At 44.8% G+C, this 18,666-nt stretch overlaps 6 protein-coding genes across 6 annotated transcripts; 3 read left to right on the top strand and 3 right to left on the bottom strand.

The window, feature by feature from the left end:
* Positions 1-654: 654 nt before the first annotated feature.
* On the top strand, positions 655-2,756 carry C8R40DRAFT_1173539 (uncharacterized protein; the record flags this gene model as incomplete). Its single annotated transcript, XM_046232036.1, has 6 exons — positions 655-735; positions 1,467-1,518; positions 1,565-1,771; positions 1,825-1,908; positions 1,957-2,085; positions 2,146-2,756. 6 exons carry the CDS (start codon positions 655-657, stop codon positions 2,754-2,756), a joined length of 1,164 nt encoding a protein of 387 aa, XP_046083531.1.
* A 517-nt stretch (positions 2,757-3,273) lies between these two features.
* On the bottom strand, positions 3,274-4,245 carry C8R40DRAFT_1071669 (uncharacterized protein; the record flags this gene model as incomplete). The annotated part of the gene is made up of 6 exons (XM_046226362.1): positions 3,274-3,307; positions 3,499-3,519; positions 3,595-3,707; positions 3,744-3,846; positions 3,933-3,963; positions 4,011-4,245. 6 exons carry the CDS (start codon positions 4,243-4,245, stop codon positions 3,274-3,276), a joined length of 537 nt encoding a protein of 178 aa, XP_046083530.1.
* A 2,045-nt stretch (positions 4,246-6,290) lies between these two features.
* C8R40DRAFT_1173537 (uncharacterized protein) lies at positions 6,291-7,446 on the bottom strand (the record flags this gene model as incomplete). Its single annotated transcript, XM_046232035.1, has 5 exons — positions 6,291-6,567; positions 6,622-6,692; positions 6,743-6,868; positions 6,922-6,990; positions 7,042-7,446. The coding sequence occupies 5 exons, from the start codon at positions 7,444-7,446 to the stop codon at positions 6,291-6,293; spliced, it is 948 nt and encodes a 315-aa protein (XP_046083529.1).
* Positions 7,447-9,445: 1,999 nt separating this feature from the next.
* C8R40DRAFT_1071667 (uncharacterized protein) lies at positions 9,446-11,520 on the top strand (the record flags this gene model as incomplete). The annotated part of the gene is made up of 9 exons (XM_046226361.1): positions 9,446-9,457; positions 9,507-9,756; positions 9,880-10,002; positions 10,063-10,615; positions 10,664-10,712; positions 10,763-10,926; positions 11,091-11,228; positions 11,261-11,324; positions 11,401-11,520. 9 exons carry the CDS (start codon positions 9,446-9,448, stop codon positions 11,518-11,520), a joined length of 1,473 nt encoding a protein of 490 aa, XP_046083528.1.
* Positions 11,521-11,950: 430 nt separating this feature from the next.
* On the bottom strand, positions 11,951-13,564 carry C8R40DRAFT_1071666 (WD40-repeat-containing domain protein; the record flags this gene model as incomplete). Its single annotated transcript, XM_046226360.1, has 8 exons — positions 11,951-12,181; positions 12,243-12,371; positions 12,433-12,455; positions 12,514-12,693; positions 12,860-12,885; positions 12,935-13,088; positions 13,137-13,260; positions 13,307-13,564. The coding sequence occupies 8 exons, from the start codon at positions 13,562-13,564 to the stop codon at positions 11,951-11,953; spliced, it is 1,125 nt and encodes a 374-aa protein (XP_046083527.1).
* A 158-nt stretch (positions 13,565-13,722) lies between these two features.
* Positions 13,723-17,063, top strand: C8R40DRAFT_1071665 (uncharacterized protein; the record flags this gene model as incomplete). Its single annotated transcript, XM_046226359.1, has 17 exons — positions 13,723-13,806; positions 13,855-14,070; positions 14,134-14,178; positions 14,229-14,312; positions 14,500-14,592; positions 14,644-14,751; positions 14,808-14,963; positions 15,015-15,266; positions 15,318-15,458; positions 15,513-15,797; positions 15,856-15,984; positions 16,043-16,207; positions 16,258-16,311; positions 16,367-16,504; positions 16,555-16,602; positions 16,729-16,818; positions 16,884-17,063. The coding sequence occupies 17 exons, from the start codon at positions 13,723-13,725 to the stop codon at positions 17,061-17,063; spliced, it is 2,268 nt and encodes a 755-aa protein (XP_046083526.1).
* Between the last annotated feature and the right edge of the window lie 1,603 nt (positions 17,064-18,666).

The raw sequence follows: 18,666 nt of genomic DNA, 5'->3' as shown, positions 1-18,666 counted from the left end.
ACTTGATTTCAAGCTTGACTACAACGTACAAAGTATTCTAGTTTATATACATCCCAAATACAGTAGTCATAAGACCTCGATGAAAGCTCGGAATAATAAATAAGTCACAAGGTAATTATTCCGAAGTCCGGCCGCTCCGGGCCGGGCCGGGAAGCGTATGGGGTGAATTGCATGCATATGACACATACAAAGAAGTTTGTGTACAAGGATTCCTAGGATCCTAAGAACGCAGGAATGTCGTAGAGTACTTATATACCAGTACCAAGATAATGACATACCACTGTTTTCCTTGAAGGTGCGTGTTTTTTGTGTTCGAGTTGTTGTGCGTGTCACGCTTGTGCACGCCGTGCCACGCGGCGACACGTCGATTTTCCTATGCCCCAACAGGGCAATGAGAAATCGACGTGATCGAGCGTGCGAATACGTGAGGCTACATGTATAATGCGTGTAATAGTAATAAGTATAATGTGTGTAATAATGCTAGAGTTTCCTTCTCTCCACCCAATCCTCCGGTTAGCTGTCTCCGATTTAAAAACGGTAAACTCGCTCTTCTCGGCGTATTCAATCCGTAATATACACCGTACCGGGACAACATGTGGCTTCTTTATACAATTACCTCATTGAATTGTTCAATGTTCGATGTTCCACGTTGCAATGCCTATGCGCTCTACGCTCATCACTGTGCCATGGGTAGACGAGGATGACTTTAAAATGTACTGCCCACCTCAAAGCTGGGTACGGCCTGCAATATGGCGCGGCGCGTCCGGATCCATTTTAAAGAAGTCTAAGGGCTCAATGGGACTGTGTTGGTTTTGCTTTCCATTCCTTCGTTGTTGCTGTTTGTTTCTTGCCTCTCTTCATCTCCGACTTCAACAAACGGATAGCAACTGTACACTGAATATGACCGAAACATTTCTTGTGCGCCATAGATGTGACTGCAACAACTGTGGGGTTCTCCCTGGGGCTTACAGAGGGAAATCAGCATGCTCAACAAATTAGGCCAAGCTAGAAAGTACCGATAACAATGAGAGTGTGGGTCATATGTAGAAGCTGCTAGTAAGTGTCATTGGATCAACAAGGATTCAATACTAACCAATGCAAATGTAGATAATTCGGGACTCTGCTTTGAACATTACACCCTCTACTTTACTCTTTCTGTATCTGTATCTCCTGTCATGCCACAATAAAGCAATATTTCTAAACCTTCAATCATTCTCAGTTGAATACAAAAGCTAATGGGATACACAGAGGGAGGTATGTAAGTGATGACTTTTGAGCAGTGAGTTTTCCATGTCACTCCAGTATATTCTCCATGTCTCGTTCTTACGCGCCTTGACAAGCAGGTACACGCATGTACACGCATGTACACGCAGATACACGTGGGCGGCGTGTACAAGCGTGTACGGGGCCCGTAGGGGCGGCCTGCACCATGTGTGCCATGTGCTCATGGCGATGATATGCTGTAGTGGACATTATTTGCCAATATCTACGGTGCTAGTTTCAACGGTGATGGTCCTTGTAAGCATTGATTTATTTTGGGACAATTAACAAAGCTCATGTACAGCGAAGAACTTTTTGCAACATATGTATCACTATTACAATCCTCCTGACGAGGATATAAAATCCAACCCATTACCTGCTGGGCCGCAAAGCTCATCACAGGAGACGCATGGCTTGGGGGCTTCGTCAACCCCAAAGGATGTATCAGAGGCTACTTTTCGAAATCAGCCAATATCATTTGATGACCTTATACCGATCCGAAGTCTTGATGGTAGGCAAAATACAATTGAGTGGGATGGTCCAGATAACTGACATTGTAAACAGGCTATACCGAGTCATTTGTCCGTGTCCCAACTGCGATGCGTACAAGTCCCCGGTTCACCAGTTCAGCCTTGCCATCCTCACCAGGTAAGTCAATCCAACAGCTTTTGGGCGTCAAATTCAAATCAGAATCAGTCTATCCAGTTGCGCCGTCCACGCAGCTGCCAACCTACTTCGATAACCCCCTTGCTCCTCATTACCCTGGTATTTGGAGTCAAAATCTTCCCTGGTTTAGTCATTACTCCAACCCAGTACTGTTTCCAGGTATGTTGTTCCTTGCTTCTCATTAAACCCATGAATCTAATCATCGAGGATTGTAAGTAGCTCCTAATTCAATGCCCATGTATGGTTTTGCCCACCATCAGGTTTTCCCGCAACCCCCTGTATCTACCAGTGGTCCGCCAGTGCAACCTGTTCAAAACCCGACTCTTGGCAAGAAAAATTCTTTGCAACAACCAAATACAGTACCTGGACACTTGAGCGCCGCGGGCGCAGGTCTAAATACCGTTCCTTCGATCAATATTGTTCCTCCAACACCTGTCTTGGGTTCTGTTGTCTTGCCTAGCCAACAAACTGTGAAGTCTACCTCTCCCTCTGAATATCAACTTGCTGGCAAAAAAAATCCCTTGTTAAGTCCAAATACCACTCCCGAATCATGGGATGGCTGGTTGGATGGTAATCTTGAGGCCGATTTTACCTGGGAAGAGCTCGCTCAGACTGGAGATCTTCGGGTACACTGGGCAAGAAAGGATTATGGAAGTCGAGCTGGTGTAGGCAATGCATTTGCTGAGCATTGGTCCGCAGGGAAGAAGAATACCCGCTCGTGTTTAGGGGTCATCTCTTGCACCAATAAGCAGTGTTTGACAATCATCCGTCCTCACAGTGTTTCAGGACGGATTCAACGCCAACTTCTCACACTACGGCGGACCCTATAATATTCACACGAAAAAGATATCAATCCCAATGACTAAAATAGTTTATCTTGTCCTGTAAAATACTTACCCAAATAACAAAAATGATTTCACACGAACCAGGCAAATGATAATATAATATTTCTTGGCTGCAGATTTGCATTATATATGTAATGACAAAGACAATCTTTCTTACGCATTCAAAAAAATCTTTCTCGATCTTAAAAGATTACTTGTTTTGGGCAAACAATGTGGCAAAAAAAATTATCAATATCGCTCGAAATTGATATGATTAATCAAGTAAATAAGATAATCTTATCTTTCGTCATTATCTTGCGATCAAGATTATCATTTGTGCTTGAGAAATAAAATGGACGCTCGACGGTCATGGATTGGGAGTGCGTCGGGAATCGGTCACACATCATTCGGGTACCCTAGCAGACCTTCATCAACCATTCAACACCATCATGAGTGACCACTCCTTTGGGAGTTGACCGTAACTGCGTAGCAGATCCGCCTGCAGCATTTATACAGTGCGGCTTCATACGTAGTCGGAATTGTACAGAATGGACAACCTGTCAACACCGCAATCAGTACATAGACATAAAAAAGGAAAATCGATAACTCAGCGATGTACAGATAGAACCAGATGATTGACTGTGTCTTTGGCTTGCACGGCGTGAGAGGTCCCCTTCGAAGAAAAAAATCGAAGATAGAATCCGGGTGATAGCTAGAACAAGAAACCCTCGGTATCCTCGAAACGCACCCGATCGTAGCGCAAAATAAACTAGAACATGTATGAGTTTTACTGTGAACTCCAAAAGTTTTGACGAACTACTTATCTTGACTGAGTAAAACACACTATTTCAAATGATCCTGCCATTGCCGCGAGCCAGAATTTTTCGCACTTCGATACATACACTGAGCATTAACGTCTATAGATACAAGTTTTCCTCCTGATCGATTGCCCGTAAGCTGATTGAAAGTTTGAATACACAAAATAAGACATACCTTTAAATCATCACTGCCCTCCGCAACGCTGGACCCAAGATCTTCCTCCGAATATCCCTGCGATGACCAGCAAAAACAAATTTCTCGACGTGTACCCGACAGCCTGATTTAAGTTGCGTTAGAAATCGGAACAAATTTTACATATACTTCATACACGAATGGCAATAAAGCTGGGGCCGATCGACGCACTGAATCTCCAGAAGAATGTGGACAACAGATTCTAAAGAGCATGAAGAAATCAGCAAGAGTGATACAGAGGAAACTCACCCGCTCTACGCCTATTCGCAGCCAGTATTGGTTTAAACCAAATCCGATCCCGGCATGAACAGTTTCTGTCCCATTCCTGCTGACGGCGCTCGAAGTTCTTCGTCATTCCGATCTTGAACTCGTTACCGTTGTCGATGTAGACGTAAATCCAACCAGGTCCGTCCGAAGGTGAGATTGGTCGCGAAATTCGTTGGCGATACAGCAACTGGAGCTGATGAGTACGGCCACGGGCCATTGTGCGAGGCTGAGGACAAAACGCTGCAAAAGAGTCTCGCGATTACTCAACAGACAAATGAACACAAACACGAGAAGTTACTTCGAGCAGAGATCGGCGGACCCTCCAATCCGTAGTAGTCCGGCTTTTGACGTGAAGGGTACAAGAACATTGACAGGAGCTCCGTATTAATCTCTTAAAGGGGGACCGTTGTGCTTGGGGCGAAGATTTTTGCGAGAAAGTTGAGTCAGAATTGGATGTTCTTGATACTTACTCTGCCCATATCTGGCGACGTCCACGTCCTCTGACCGCGGTCTGTGTGGTTCTACGATGGGCATAACTGTCGAGTATGGGTGGCCAGTGTTCCGGTTCGCCAGCCGTCGACAGAGATCTAGAGGGAAGGTCTAATAGCGATGACTTTTCTATATGGATATCTCCGGGTTCAGGTTCAGGTTCGTGATAGTCACAGCGAATTTGCATATTTGGGAATGAGGATTTCGTGAATGTTCACTCCACCACTGCACTGGCTCATTGCGAGGATATACGAGGAACAACATTGACTTGACAATCTGATTATGTCCATTGATCAGCACAGGCCATTCACAATCATAGAAATCACTAACCCAGTCAATGGGGAAGACGGGGTTATTCGTTATCCTGATCCACCACTCGCTGCCCTTGCAATCCACGTAGACAAAGACAATATCCAGCCAGATTTATCCGAGTTTGTCACGCAATTTGTTGATGGCGATAGAATATCTGTAGCAGGCGATGAACGGAACTCAACAGTCCAGCCATTAGTTAATGACAATTCTACCGCGGTTACATCTGGGGTCACTGAAGGGGTTGAGTAGTCAATTCAGGCATATGAGGGTGGATTAGATACACACCATGGTATGAGGTCAACCTGCAGAGCAATATTTCGAAAACGCCTAGTTCTATGGTTGCACCGCTCTCGACGTGAAGAGTGCGATGCAGTTACTAGGAACTCCGGATTTCGTAGCTGAGTAATATCTAGAGGTCTTGCAGTCAGACCGGTGTGGGATAAGTTAGGATAGAAGAAGGTGTATGTAGAAACAAGAAATGTACTTACTGACCTTTTCCTACAAAAGACGGCCCATGACATCCAGATACCAAGAATGTAATGACAAATGACGATTAGCGCCCGTATCATCCGTTCATTGTTCAAATCTTTCGAATCCCAGTCAATTAATTTGGCGTTTCTTTCCTTGCTTGTTGTAAGTACATACATAGACATCCGCTCAGTTCTTATCTACTTTGAAGGACGTCAGTCTGACGAAAATACACAGCTCAACGAAAAAGTGAACTCGGGCGCCTGGGGAGCACAGAATGATGGACATCCCGCAGAGTAATCAAATCTCGTATGTTTGTCGATTCCATTGATATGCAATCTCTTCACAGGGTCTATCCATTCCAAGTTTCAACGAGCCACGCATCGCACAACGGCATCGATTCAGAACGAAGTGAAGTGGGACGTTGCCAGAGACGCGGGAAGACTGATGTAGGAGTAGGGAAAGTGGTTGGCGATGAAATAGGAGCAGTCGAAGACTTGGGGAGTTTATATCTGGTTAACGAGGTAACGGCTACCATTATAGATATTGATGAGGGATGAAAAACTCGACGCCCTAAAACCAGAGTATTTCAGGAAAGAAGAACTTCATTCAGGGCAAGGTATTATTGAAGCTCTGTTGCGGTCTCTGAGACGGAGAATACAAATTTGAATACAATTCACCGGTGAATGTATACTGAAGATGTAACAACACTATGTACGAACAGTATGCTTAATCAACATAAGAAGAATGGAATGATACAAGCAAGATTTAGAAATAGAGAAAGTTATGACAGCAAGAGACCAGTGTTGTAGCCTCGATGACGATCGGAATGGGACAGGTGTGAACTTCACGTCGATACACACAAGGTGTCGCCCACCCTATTTACCAGGATGCGATGATTGAAAATGAGAAGCCTAACATTGAGGTCAATATGTGCTCATCAACCGAAGGAACATTTCGCAAGTAGCAGAAGCTGATATCGGAAAGAGGCTGTTAAGCTGGGAAAGTCGCTGCGCTGGGAGGGAAGGGTAAAGGGGTGGGCCCGGACTGAAATTCGAGCGGCCACTTCAGTGGTTGACGGGTTGGAGACGGAATGCCTCTCGACTGTAACATATTGTCGACAATGTTCTGAACAAAATAGTTTGGAACGGGTGTGAAACATCCTTGAACCGTGCGGCAATCGGGGCAAGCGAAATTCATTTTTGCCTTCAAATACATGTCTGCTAATCTGACAAGACAGTCCTTGCAGCTGGTATGACCACAGCAGAGACTGATGCACAAAATTTCAGTCCATTCAATGACCAGAAGAGAATAAGATACATACACGAAAGGTTGGAACAAAAATTCGAGGCAGTATGGACATCTGTTCCGAGTGTCTTCAGCAGCGCGTAAAGTCTGTAATTGTATCAGCAAGTATCATGAAATATGTTTCAACAACTACATACCGCAGCTCCCTGGAGGGCATTATCGAGATCCACACGAGCTTGACGGAGCTCATTCTTCAGTTCAACTTCGCGGAGATCGTTCTTCAGTTCGACTTCGCGGGAAGATGACAATTTGACCGGTAAACCCTACAGCCATAAGACGTGTCAGCGTTAGGTTAGCGAAGAAAATGTTCACTCACTCTAGAAATAAACTCCGTCTTGGTGTCAGAATCAGCATCAGTGTCCATTTCCAGCATGAATTCCTTGACCTATGTGAAACAAGTCAGTGAGAGAAACTAGAGAGGATAGAGCTGATATACTTTGCTCGAACTCGATGTGCTCGTGAATGTAGATGAAGATGGGCTTGCATTAGAGATCAGGTCCAACAGCGAAGCGGACGAGGGCGGTGTCTCAGGAAGAACAATCGGAATCTCATAGTCAAGCGCGAGATTTTGCGTCGCATATGTACGCGTCGGCGGTGATACAAAGGCACTGCGATAGCGCGAGGGTGTGTTCGAGGTAGAAGCTGCGGGAGGGCTGCGGAGACGAGAAGGTGTGTTCATACAAGAACGAGCCTTGGATTTTCTTCCGTACACTCTGCTGGGGGTAGGAGGAGGCGATCCAAAGACCTGAGACTTTGCAGATTGGTCGGAGGATTTAGATTGAGATCTAAGAGAGCGTTCTGGAGAGGTGGCACGAGTTTTCGTTCGACTGGTTGCACCCATCTGTCGCCGATGAACAATAAAACAGTAAATTATGAGAAGAGGAAACTGATATGACAGGAAGAGATCACAGAGGCAATTTATAGATGATTCGTTTGTCCATTTGCCCCATAATCCATGTCGCAAAGATCTCGGAGCTCAAACGAGTCTTTAGGAAGAAGTGGGGACAGTGTTGGTTGCCGAACCTCGATGGGCCTTCAATGGATTACTCCGGAAACGGGCCGCCGTTGCTTTCTTCTCGCCACAATGGACTCTTTTTGCAAGGTGTTAACATACAACTGCTGCGGCTTCACAATCTTCTCCACAAAGAAAGTTACGAATCTTTCGTCTTTCATAAGAATCGACAAAGAATCAAAACCGATTTACGACCAAACCCTTGATCTTCAATGGCGATTTCGACTCTGTCCTCTGCTACCGCTATGTCTAACTCTCCTACGCGCGGCAATACTCAGTCCAACAGACGCGGTGCAGCTACAGCCCAGGACCATTCTGGGGTCATCGATCAGACTTCTTCATTTCCTTACAATATTGCAGCTAGCGTCGTGCTAGTGATATTATATTTCCTTGACCGCCATGGTGACCTCTTCCAAATAGTTTGGAATTACACAGAGTTGAATCTTTATCCTTCTAGATTTTGTCAAATTCCATTCGATTCTTCAATTTCTCGATCTACGGCCATCTTTGTCTCGTTCTTTGCCCCCAAAGATCCCTTCGGTCATCGAGAACGCCATTGGTACCTTGAACAATAAAACGTTCTTTGTACGTCTTTCATCCTTGTTTACCTGAGCTCAATTCTGATCTATCGTCAAGTTCTTTATCTTGTTCTTCATCGTGTTTGCACGTTCCAAAGTGCCACTCTCGTTTCCTTTCTTGCGCCGCGGGCCTGTTGTAACCTGCACTGGCCTTGAATGGGAAGTTGATTGTATACTTGATGAACGGAAAGTTGGCCGCGGAAGATGCTACCTTGTTCGCTGGAAAGGCTTTGGACCCGAATCTGACTCTTGGGAACCCGGTCGTTCACTTCAGGACTGTGTCGCGTTGGATCGCTGGGAAGGCATCGCAGGTGCCTAAGACCTAGAACAGATCATTTACCAATACCGTCTTCCCTATGTGTTGCTCGCAGTGAAATGACGCTCTACTTGATATCTCGGGTGAAGACGAAAACTCACAATTGCTCACTGTCACTATCATGCTCTACTTTTTGCCTTTGCTTCGTGTTGCTCCACAGTCCCCCTCTTCTCGTTCTACTTAGTATCTACATGTCGCTAATAACCAAAACATCGCTATACCCACTGCTATAATCAGTTTGTAGGATCATTCCTCATCATATGTTCGTATCCTCAGATTATATCATATTCATCTTGATTCTTTCATGGGTGTCTATGATTCAACACACCAAACTAGTAAGATTGTAATGGATATCTTGCAAGACTATTGAATCCTGCAGTACAGGTCGACTTGTAAGATATTTCTACGATACTGGTGTAATGGTGTCCTGGGCACGAGCCTAAATGATTCTTCAGTCTCGGTGCCAAAATCTCTTAGTAGCAGCCTTCTGGAAACTCACTTCTAGGACCTCTACGTTCTAAGTTGCGCTACACAGCTAGAACGGAAGCTCGCTATGTATATTCCCTTGCTTGTAAATCATAGGCGCCCGTCGTGTTCCACAGTGATTATTCCCTTGCTTAATCATAGGCGCCCGCCGTGTTCCACAGTGATATCGATCCGTTGATCTCATCTCCTTTCTTATTCTTTTTCACAATTTCGGTTGAAGTTAGTTCTCTGTCAGTCTCATCGGCGCCCTTCGGAGTACTATCTATCTATCAGCTAAAAATCGTTGCAAGCAAGGGCTGAGCTGACGCAGTTGGCGGTTCTTTAGCACGATAATACCTCCTTTGTTATATCTGCTTGGAGCCTCCCGTAGTATCAACTATATAACTCTTCCTTTGACTACCTTGTTTACCAACGGATTGCCTCGCTACCTGAAAAAAAAGTTTCTCTCATGACCATCAAGGTGAGTTATCATTAAATAAGCATGTTGCAGTGATCTAACACTACTTTAGAAATCTGTTCGCCGGAGATTCATTCGGTCCATCGCATCTCCTCCTCCAGTCATTGACGCAAGCCTTCCTCTATCTCCCGAAGTCATCGAGGCTCTCGACGCGCTCCATCTGATGACTCGAAGTTTGTCTGAAATATCTTCTTTCCAGAGTCGGTTGTGCATTATTGAACCCAACTGGTCTTGTATTTGGTTGTGGTTGAAGGCTCTGTTACGTCCTCTTGATGCCTTCCACGATGGTCAATCCAGAATCAGTGCGCTTTCTTTCGATATATGGAGCCAGTGTGTTCTTCAGGTCTTTTCTTTCATGAATTCCATCATTCTTCCCCGCAGCAGCCCTGTTTCCGAAATCCAGTTATTCATTTTCAATTTGGTAGAATCCCCAGAGTCCCTGGAAATTCTTGGGAAGATTTGGGTGTTCTCTTTTGCGCTGCGTTGGCCATTGCCCGTCCATCAGGCTACTACCCAATTCCTTGTCATTTTTTCTCAGATCATTGACGGTAGCCATTCCGGAGACACATTTTGTGTTGCTGTGTGTGACGCTTGTACAATTCTCACAGGTTCACGTATAGTTTCTACGTGGTCAACTGCCGTCGCAGAATCTCCCAGATGGTCGGTGTCCTCGAATCCGAACTCCCAGTCTTTGATGGGAAACCAAGGCCTGATTCTGGCTGCGACCGTAATGTTTATCCAGCCACTTCCGGTAATTCAAGAGGTTGATGTCATACTATCATATATACGCCGCTTATGGAATCGATGCTTGGATGGAATGCTGTTCTCCAAGAACAACGACATCGGGATAAACCTTCTCTTATCTTTTGAATACCTCGCCAGATTCTTTTTGCGTTTGATATCTGGTGGTTCGAAGTGGATCGTCAAAGCCTTGGATTATGGGCTATTGTGTCTGTTGGTAAAGACACTAACCTCAGGATCTCTGCCCACACTCTGCCATACCACTAACTCAATTCACACCGTCCTTGAGGACATCATCCATCAACTACTCCTGAATGTCATCTTTATTCCTGTCGTGCGAAGAGTGCGTCGTAACCTGTCGAAAGTGCGTATTCAAGGCCTAGAAGATTATCTGGGCGTTGGAAGACTCCGGAAGCTCTGGTCAGATTTTGAGAGTGAGGTTTATTGCGCCAATGCATACTTTTATAGGTCAATCTGCTTCGAAAAGAGTATAGAGACGGTCTGCTCAAATGAAAGTGTAGGTGGCTATTGTTTGTACCCTGTATACACTCTCATCTTGTTGTCTAGTGCCCCGGTAATCCTTCGCCTGGTGTACGCTCGAAATTATGCGGTGCCTGCCGAGCGACAGCATACTGTTCCAAATCTTGTCAGAAACAAGACTGGCAAGCGGGACACAAGAAATCCTGCAAGAAACAGTTCAGTAAGGTCGCTGCCTTCCTATATCTAAACACGTTATTCATGTCGCACTAGTCCACCCCAGAGATTATACAGTGCTCAATTTCGAGCAGCAACCAATATCTCTCAGCAGCCTAGACAAATTTCAGCTTCTTTTCCGAGTTCTTATCCAAGCTAAGACTTGTTGTAATGAGATCAGTCACTATATCCGTATTCACAGGCTCACCTCTTCACGCATTGTGATAGAATTTGACCTCACTACCTATCCCTGGGAATGGACGGTATTGGACCAAGTGTCATCTTCCAAATTGAGCTCCCTGTTTGCGGACTTTCCGAACGAGCAGGATACAGTGATTGGGTTAATATGCCCATCCACCACGATTTACTCAGATTACGCAGCTCATCCGGTCTGCCGTTCGACTTTGTTAGACCCTGCTCACAGACTCGAGTACAGGTGTGCTGACGGACATGCGTTGTGCAACATATACGATATTCTTAGTTAGTTTCTATTTACATATTGACCATGTAAGCAATGTATTGTGTACGAGATCCGCCGTTGGCCAACAGTCCAGCGGGGGACGGACGATGACCAGCGCGTCTCTTACGGAGGGAGGGTCTTTACGCAATTATATCATACCTTACTCCAGTAGGACAATGCGGAAAACTCGTCTCCAAAGACAAAAATATCAATACAATCCTGTAGGCTGTAGCGTGGAAGTGAATACCTTGCTATTCATTTCAGCCACGGTAATGTTTGTGGATCCTCCTTAGAGTCTTTCGCTTCTGTGCGTTTCCTTCCTCAGTTTCCGGTACTCGCCATATGGGAGCCACCGTTCTCATATTATTTCACACACATTAGAGAGTTCAGTTTGACAGTACAGTTAGCCAGCGTTCATCCGATTTTTCATACTACAAAATCCAGGGAAACACAGTGAATTTGGAGAAGAGACCAGGACTTCATGTACGCAACTGCTGTTGGAAGCTTGAGCACAAAGTGGCCCTTTGTATTAGCCTTCTATCAGGGCAATGTTTTGTAACTCTAAAACAAACGCGAGATCATTGAATCGTACGAACCGCATGTCACCCAGAACTCGTATTGTCAAATAGTGTCCAGTGAGATAACTGCCACCAGGGAAGGCAGGAAGTAAATAGTGGTGAAGCCTCGTCTGATTCTTCGACCCTTGCTTGCATGGATGAGGTGACGAATCGCAAGATGGTGTGCTGAAATTTTGACGGAAGAACCTTGAACATCGTCACCAATAGAATGAGGGTCAGAAGTACACGCAAAAGTTCTATGATTGTGTTTGATCCCTGTCATTTTGAATCAAGGGCTTGATTATGCTCTGACGCGGTGAAAAGGCATTTTTCTTACAACCAAAAGGAGCAACTCTTTCAGGAATCTAATCTTACTACAGTCCAATGGTGAGCAGCCAGATGTCCAGACACAGATTTTGCCATTCTCGTCTCCGGTGGCTATCAAGAGAGCATCCTCGTGGTAGGCCTAGGAATCCGAAACGTCAGTCTGGTAGATGAGTCGGGTTAATTGAACCCAATACACATACCAGTCCACTAATTAATATATTAGCTAGAACAAGAAAGGCTGTCGTTGGTATGGGCAGGAAGGGAGTATGAAATCAACCTACAGGTGGAATGACGAAGGATCTGACTGCTTCCCCCATGCTCTATGTTCATAATTTCAGCATAACCATTGGCGGTACCCATGACTATAGCGCGGCCCTGATAGATGAATTTGATGGGTAAAGATAGGCTGAAGGCAGACATCTCTTCACGCTCAACAGAGGTAATCATTTTCTTCCAAGGGTCTGTCGATAATTTGTACCACTCATAGCTCGCTCGAGAATATGTAGCAATCAGCACGGCGCAGTCTGGGGATATTGCCGATGCTCCTCTGGAATTCGTTAGCTGAAGGTAGTGATTATGGTGGAGAGTGTTCCTACAGCCTGTTATCGGGGTAAGTGTTCCACTGACTCCGGCCCGACTCAAGATTCAATTTCCTTCATCAGATAAGTAGGAAGCAATGAAGAGAACGAAGATGAAAAGTACCAGAGTCCATGATGTCGAGATACGACAACAGAATGTTGCTGATCTTCCAGAAAGTGGGCACTGCCAACGACGACCGGTAGATACTGGAGGCTCAAAATGGCTTGTGCTTCACGCGGTATAGGACATTGAATATGCCTTTGGAATGTCCAATGATCTGCCACAATCATAAATTTTACAATGAAACTTCCTCCGAATCACTCACTATTCTCCTTTCCCATGACGACAAGTTCACCCCCAGAAGTGACCAGCATTTTGTCCCTATCTTTGTTGAACTCAATTGAGTTGATGGGTAATGAAGACTCCGAGACATAGACTAATTCAAGCTTCTGCAAAGTATTATGGCCGAACACTGTTAAGCTGGCAATGTCTTACTTTGGTACTGTTCAAGCTAAATATGAACACCTCTCCTTGAGTAGTGCCCATGATCAAGGAACAATCATTGTCCCAGTTAATGATATTGAACTGAGATGATCGTCGATGGAACCAAATCGTCTGAAAGTGAACGTCCACATCGTATATCCGGATACTTCCATCTGCACTAACGCTGCCCAAGTACCGATGATCATTTGAGAAGGCCAGAGCAGCAATCGAGCCTTCGGTGTTTTGAATAGTTTTTGAAAGGCAGAACATGGAGGTCAAAAAGACATTATATCATAATGAGTGCCCATTGGTTGAATTCAAGCGCTTAAATTTTTCAATCGGAAAATGGGCGCCTGTCGTCACCTCCGTTGTACATGTCGTCAGTTCCGCCTTCCTTTGTTTGATTGACCTTCTCAATATCCAGTGTCATGGCCCAGCATAAAAAGAGGGTATTCTCTGCAAACTTTGCTGAAGACAGTGATTCGGAAGAAGCGCCGTATTCGGAATATTCAGTGTGCACCCATTACTTCTGAGCATTCTTCAACTTACGCATTGAATAGAAAATTAGATTGATTCATATAGACCCCACTGACAAGCTTCGTAATGAAGTCACATCTCTTCGTGCTCAGCTAGTCCATTTCAGCGGTCAGCAAGATTCTGTTGCCCACACTTTGGAAGCCAATGGCGGATTATTATTGAAGCTTTCTGTCGCGAAAGCTCGACTTGAAACAAAAGATGTGCTGATACATGAGTACAAGAAGAAAATCGACATAATGGTCAGTTCGATACGTCAACCTTTGCTCTAGATCCTATATTGACATGCAGCGATGTTAATTTAGCGTGGACTTGGCTCGAAAGAAACTGATGCAGCTGCAGTCGTCTACGTATATCCATATCGTTCACCGCGGTGCATTTGCCTACCAATCTCTTTTAGAACTTCACGCAAGCACTCGTATCTATCGACACAGAAAGAATCAAAAAGAGTCAAAACTCCTTCGACAGTGAAGAAGACAACTCGGTTAGTTCTTTCTGAACCTTAGTACTGCATAACCTCTTATGAATCACTTGGTAGTTTCTAAATCATTGGTCTATCATGCTATCACAAGAAGTACAGACCTTGGATCACAGGTACAATGTGCTTTGGAATGTGAACCGTTGCTTGAACTACGATTTCTTAACCATATGGCTGACATACCTTGTTTTAGGACTATGAGCGGCTTCGAGTGGAGTTGATTCATGCTCGACAGTTACGTTTACATACTACGAACAGTACAGAACCAGATCAACATCTGGACAGGGTGAAAATCCTCTCCTGTGAAATTCCAACATACTCATCAGGTTATTTGCAGGAAAATTGCGATGGTGGCTCTCGTATCTATCAAAACTATGCCGTGAAGCTTCGGGGGCTCAGTAGAGAACGTCCAGAGCCTTTGGCCGATGTATCAAGCTGGATAATGGTGAGTAGTTCCTTTCATGGAGGGTACTGCTCCGTGATCATAAATAATCATGACAGTGGTTGGAAGCATTGAAGGACACAAATGTAGAGGCTCTGGTAGAACTGAATGCTGGAAGGTGTTCACTCCTTCCAAAGCCTGGACGCATCGGGGCCATCAACAGTATGCTCCAAATGCTACTAGAGGATAATCAAGAACAGAAGTCCACGGAATTGGTGAGTATCTTCCGCACTAGATAAGGAAACTCAGGTAACTTGCATAAGCAGATATGCAAAGAGGTCCGTGCCTCAAAAGTTCCGAAGGGGACACTTGAGATGATGTTGATTGAGAAGAGCAAACAACCGCCACTTGAATGGGAACGTTCGTCGGAAACCATTAGACAGGACGAGGCATATCAAGCAAAACATGTGCTAGAAAAGGAAATGACGGTCGTTAAACAAGAAGTGCTCAATTTGCAGTGGGAGAACAAGGAACTTCAGTCCATGCTTACCGAAGCTACGAACTCTAAGGAACTTCAGGTCTGTTGTTCCCAGTTTGTATCATCCGTTCAGCATTCAGACTGCTTGTAGGATACCAGGTTAGAGTTGACTGCACAACAAGAACACCAAGTGGATTTGTTCGAAGCCCGAATTCTTGCAGCCGATCATCACAGAGACCTCCTTGAAGTTTCCCTAAAGCAAGCCTGGGAGTGTAAGAGCTTGGAGCTCAAGGTCTGTCCTAACTAGCCTGTGATTTTTGAACCATAATTCATCGTTTCATGCCAGCGGAAATGTGAAGAATTCGATACTATTGAAGAGGAGGTCAAAGCCATTAAGACTGTGCTAGATGATAAAGACATGCAGCTCAAACGTAGCGATCAGCGTCTTTTAGAAAGTGACAGCGCGTTGCAGAGTTATCGAAGTCTGGAACAGGAACACGCCATAAGAAGTGGAACACTCGAAGAGGAACTTACGGCCGCTAAACAAGAAACGTGTCGACTGAAGGCAGAGAATGGGGATGTCCGATTGATGCTCGAGGACATGCAAACTTCTGCCTCGAGAGTGCTCCAGGTCAGTGCTTCAAGAGTAACAGATACTCCGTCACTACATCGCTCAGTGCATTCATCAGGAAAAATTGCAGGAACAACGGAAAGAGCGACAACATTTTGATGAAGCACTCAAAGAGATGAATCGATGCAAAGATCTTCTTGAGTATTCTCTCAAAGAGGCCTGGGAATGCAAGAACCAAGAGTTTAGAGTATGCTTCATTAATTGGTTTTGTCCTGTATCACTGGTAATTTCATTCTGTCAAACAGGATTCACAACGAGAGCTCAGTAATTTACAAGAAGACATCAAAAGCGTGCGGCAAATATTGGAAGAAAAAGAGACGCAGATCCAAGGAAACCAACGAGAGATCTCCAGGTTGGAGGCTAGTTTGCGGCAAAAGGACGAAGAAAGTGATCACATAGATTCTGTAGAGGTGACTTGTCCTCGTCTCATTTTCTCCGTCTCCTTATTGTATTCGCACAGATCGATCATCAAATGCAAATCGATTCTTTGCAAGAGGATATCAAGTATTTCGAGGTTTGTCAGGTCCTCTCTTTTCCACTACGTCTTCATCCTTGCTGATGATCCCAAGGCCACTGCTCACCAACTAGAAGCCTATCGTGATTCTCTTGAAGCAGATCTGCAATCTGAAGAAGGCAGAGTTCGAGACCTTGAAGCAACCCTCCTCAAGAAAGAAACGGAACATGCTCTTACCTGCAAATCACTTGAGGTCCGTTAGAGCACTCCGCTTCTATGTATTATTGCTCATATATATATTAGGATCGTCTAATTGCCTCGCGTCGTCATAACGAAGCGAGAGTTGCCAAGGTGTGGACCAGTTAATCAGGATAGATATCTACCCATCTCTAACTCCCGTACATTTAGACCCTTTTGACCGAACTACAGCGCGCGCATGATCTTCAATCAGTGCGAACATATAACCTGTTCATGTAGCGCTCAGTTTTTGAACGAACTTTACAGGAGCAATTCAAAGCTGTGCAGGAAAAGCTTATTCTAGCAAATGAAGTGAATGCAAAAGTAAAGGTATGGTTGCCGACTGCCATAATCTAGCAGTTGAACATGACTAAAGGTATCTGTATTTCCATCAGGATCTCGTCGCCGAAAAGAAGCAAAATTTGGCTGCATCTCAGGGTCAGGCAAAGGAAATGCAACGCCAGATAATGCATCTCGAGTACGAATTAACGCAATCACAACGACAAATTCGGAACAAGGATCTACATCCTACAGTCTCCGTTCTACAAGACGAGAATCTTGCGAAGGCTTTATGAATCAAGGAATTACAAGATATACTAGAATATCATAAGGTGTGCCTCTCCTCATCGTTTACTGCGTTTGCGAGTTGATTATCAAGTTGATTATCTGTAGATCGACCATCGCTCTACTACGGATAATCCCTCTACTATGCGAACCGATCAATTTCAAACCCCCGCTGTGCGTTTGTAACTATCCGTCCTCACAAGTCAGAATCACCAATTCTTCTTAACAGGTCAGCTCAAGAGATATACAAATGCAGGATAGGCTTCACACAAGGATTAGTACCCCATCCTCCTCTCACGGCCAATCAGAGGATTTTACTGCATCAGCCACTCATGAACCATCTTCGGTGTCTTCAAGAAACTCTTTAGTCTCGTCTCATTTACCCGTGGCCGAGATGCAATCCTCCAGGCCATCTGTCGTACGGTTATTCCTGTTGATTTCCTTGAACTTTCCTTGACGAAATCACCTTCGAAGGCATTTATTGGCAAATCATTAGTGTCATCAGTGCAAGGATCCCAAAATTTGCGTTTTGGCGGTCTGAGTAAGAGTCTTCATGACGCTCCTGTTGCGGCGGAACTTCAGATGACTATGAGAAGGCAATATACTCTGCAATCATCGGTAGGTGTCTCCGTATATGTCTGCCAATACCAATGGTGAACTGGCTGTGTTACCTTGTAGGAAATCAGGCCACTCAGCCAACAGTTTATCCTGAAATCAAGACACCGCAAACGATCGCCACAACGAAAGCCTTCTATCTATGTGTGTTCTGCATTTCCATCTCAGGAAGTCAAAATTGATGCTACTTTTCTTAGTCAAAGCGTCCTCGAGCTGATACCGAACCTGAGAGTGCAAATTTTGATGAAGGAAAGGTGCAGGAAGATTGAAGAGATGCAAGAGCCGCCAAAGAGGAGGATTTGCGTTGGACCACAGCGTTTCTGAGTATAGTCGAGCATTCTCTTCTGTTTTCTTTTCTCTACTCTTTTTGTTATTGTTGTTTCTTGCATTCAATAATAGTCACTTTGTCCAGGAGGGGGACACCGTATTTGCCTCCTCTTACCCACAGCAAAATCTAGAAAAGAAAATCTGAGGTTCGCTCTTGTATCCACACATTCTCTGGTATTCGTAGCCTTCCCGCAGCTTCTACTTCGGATACGCCCCAGGCTACAACAGTCCCTAAGAATCTACCCACCTACCCACCCCCAACCAACAAAATATCCGGATATCTGAGTTGGCCGTCCTTTCTGTGTAGTCATTAGATGTGCTTCAAAAAGTCGGCAATGAGGATATAAGACAAGTATAGTTGCCTTGAAAACGATACAACGCGAGGAGGGATACAATGGCACTACCTAAATACTACACAAGGATCTTAAATTGATTGCTTCAAGCTTCTCCATCGAATGAATCCTCAATGTTTACCATCTCTCCAGGATGATTTGGCGATCAGCTGCAGGATATACAAGTTGCTGATGCTTACACCCCCCCTTTTTCGAATTGTCGAAAGTTGCCCTTCCCACAAAGCTCGACTTGTCTCATTTAAGAGAGGTAAGGGATTCGGAGGAGATGGTCGAATGGTTGTTGCAGTTGTAACTGGGGAACCCGGAGAAACCGAGATAG

The sequence above is a fragment of the Lentinula edodes genome (assembly GCF_021015755.1).
Source record: "Lentinula edodes strain Le(Bin) 0899 ss11 chromosome Unknown C8R40scaffold_31, whole genome shotgun sequence".
Classification (NCBI taxonomy): Eukaryota; Fungi; Basidiomycota; class Agaricomycetes; order Agaricales; family Omphalotaceae; genus Lentinula; species Lentinula edodes.
The sequence above is the reverse complement of the archived record's forward strand: the minus strand, read 5'-3'. Positions and strand labels throughout refer to the sequence as shown.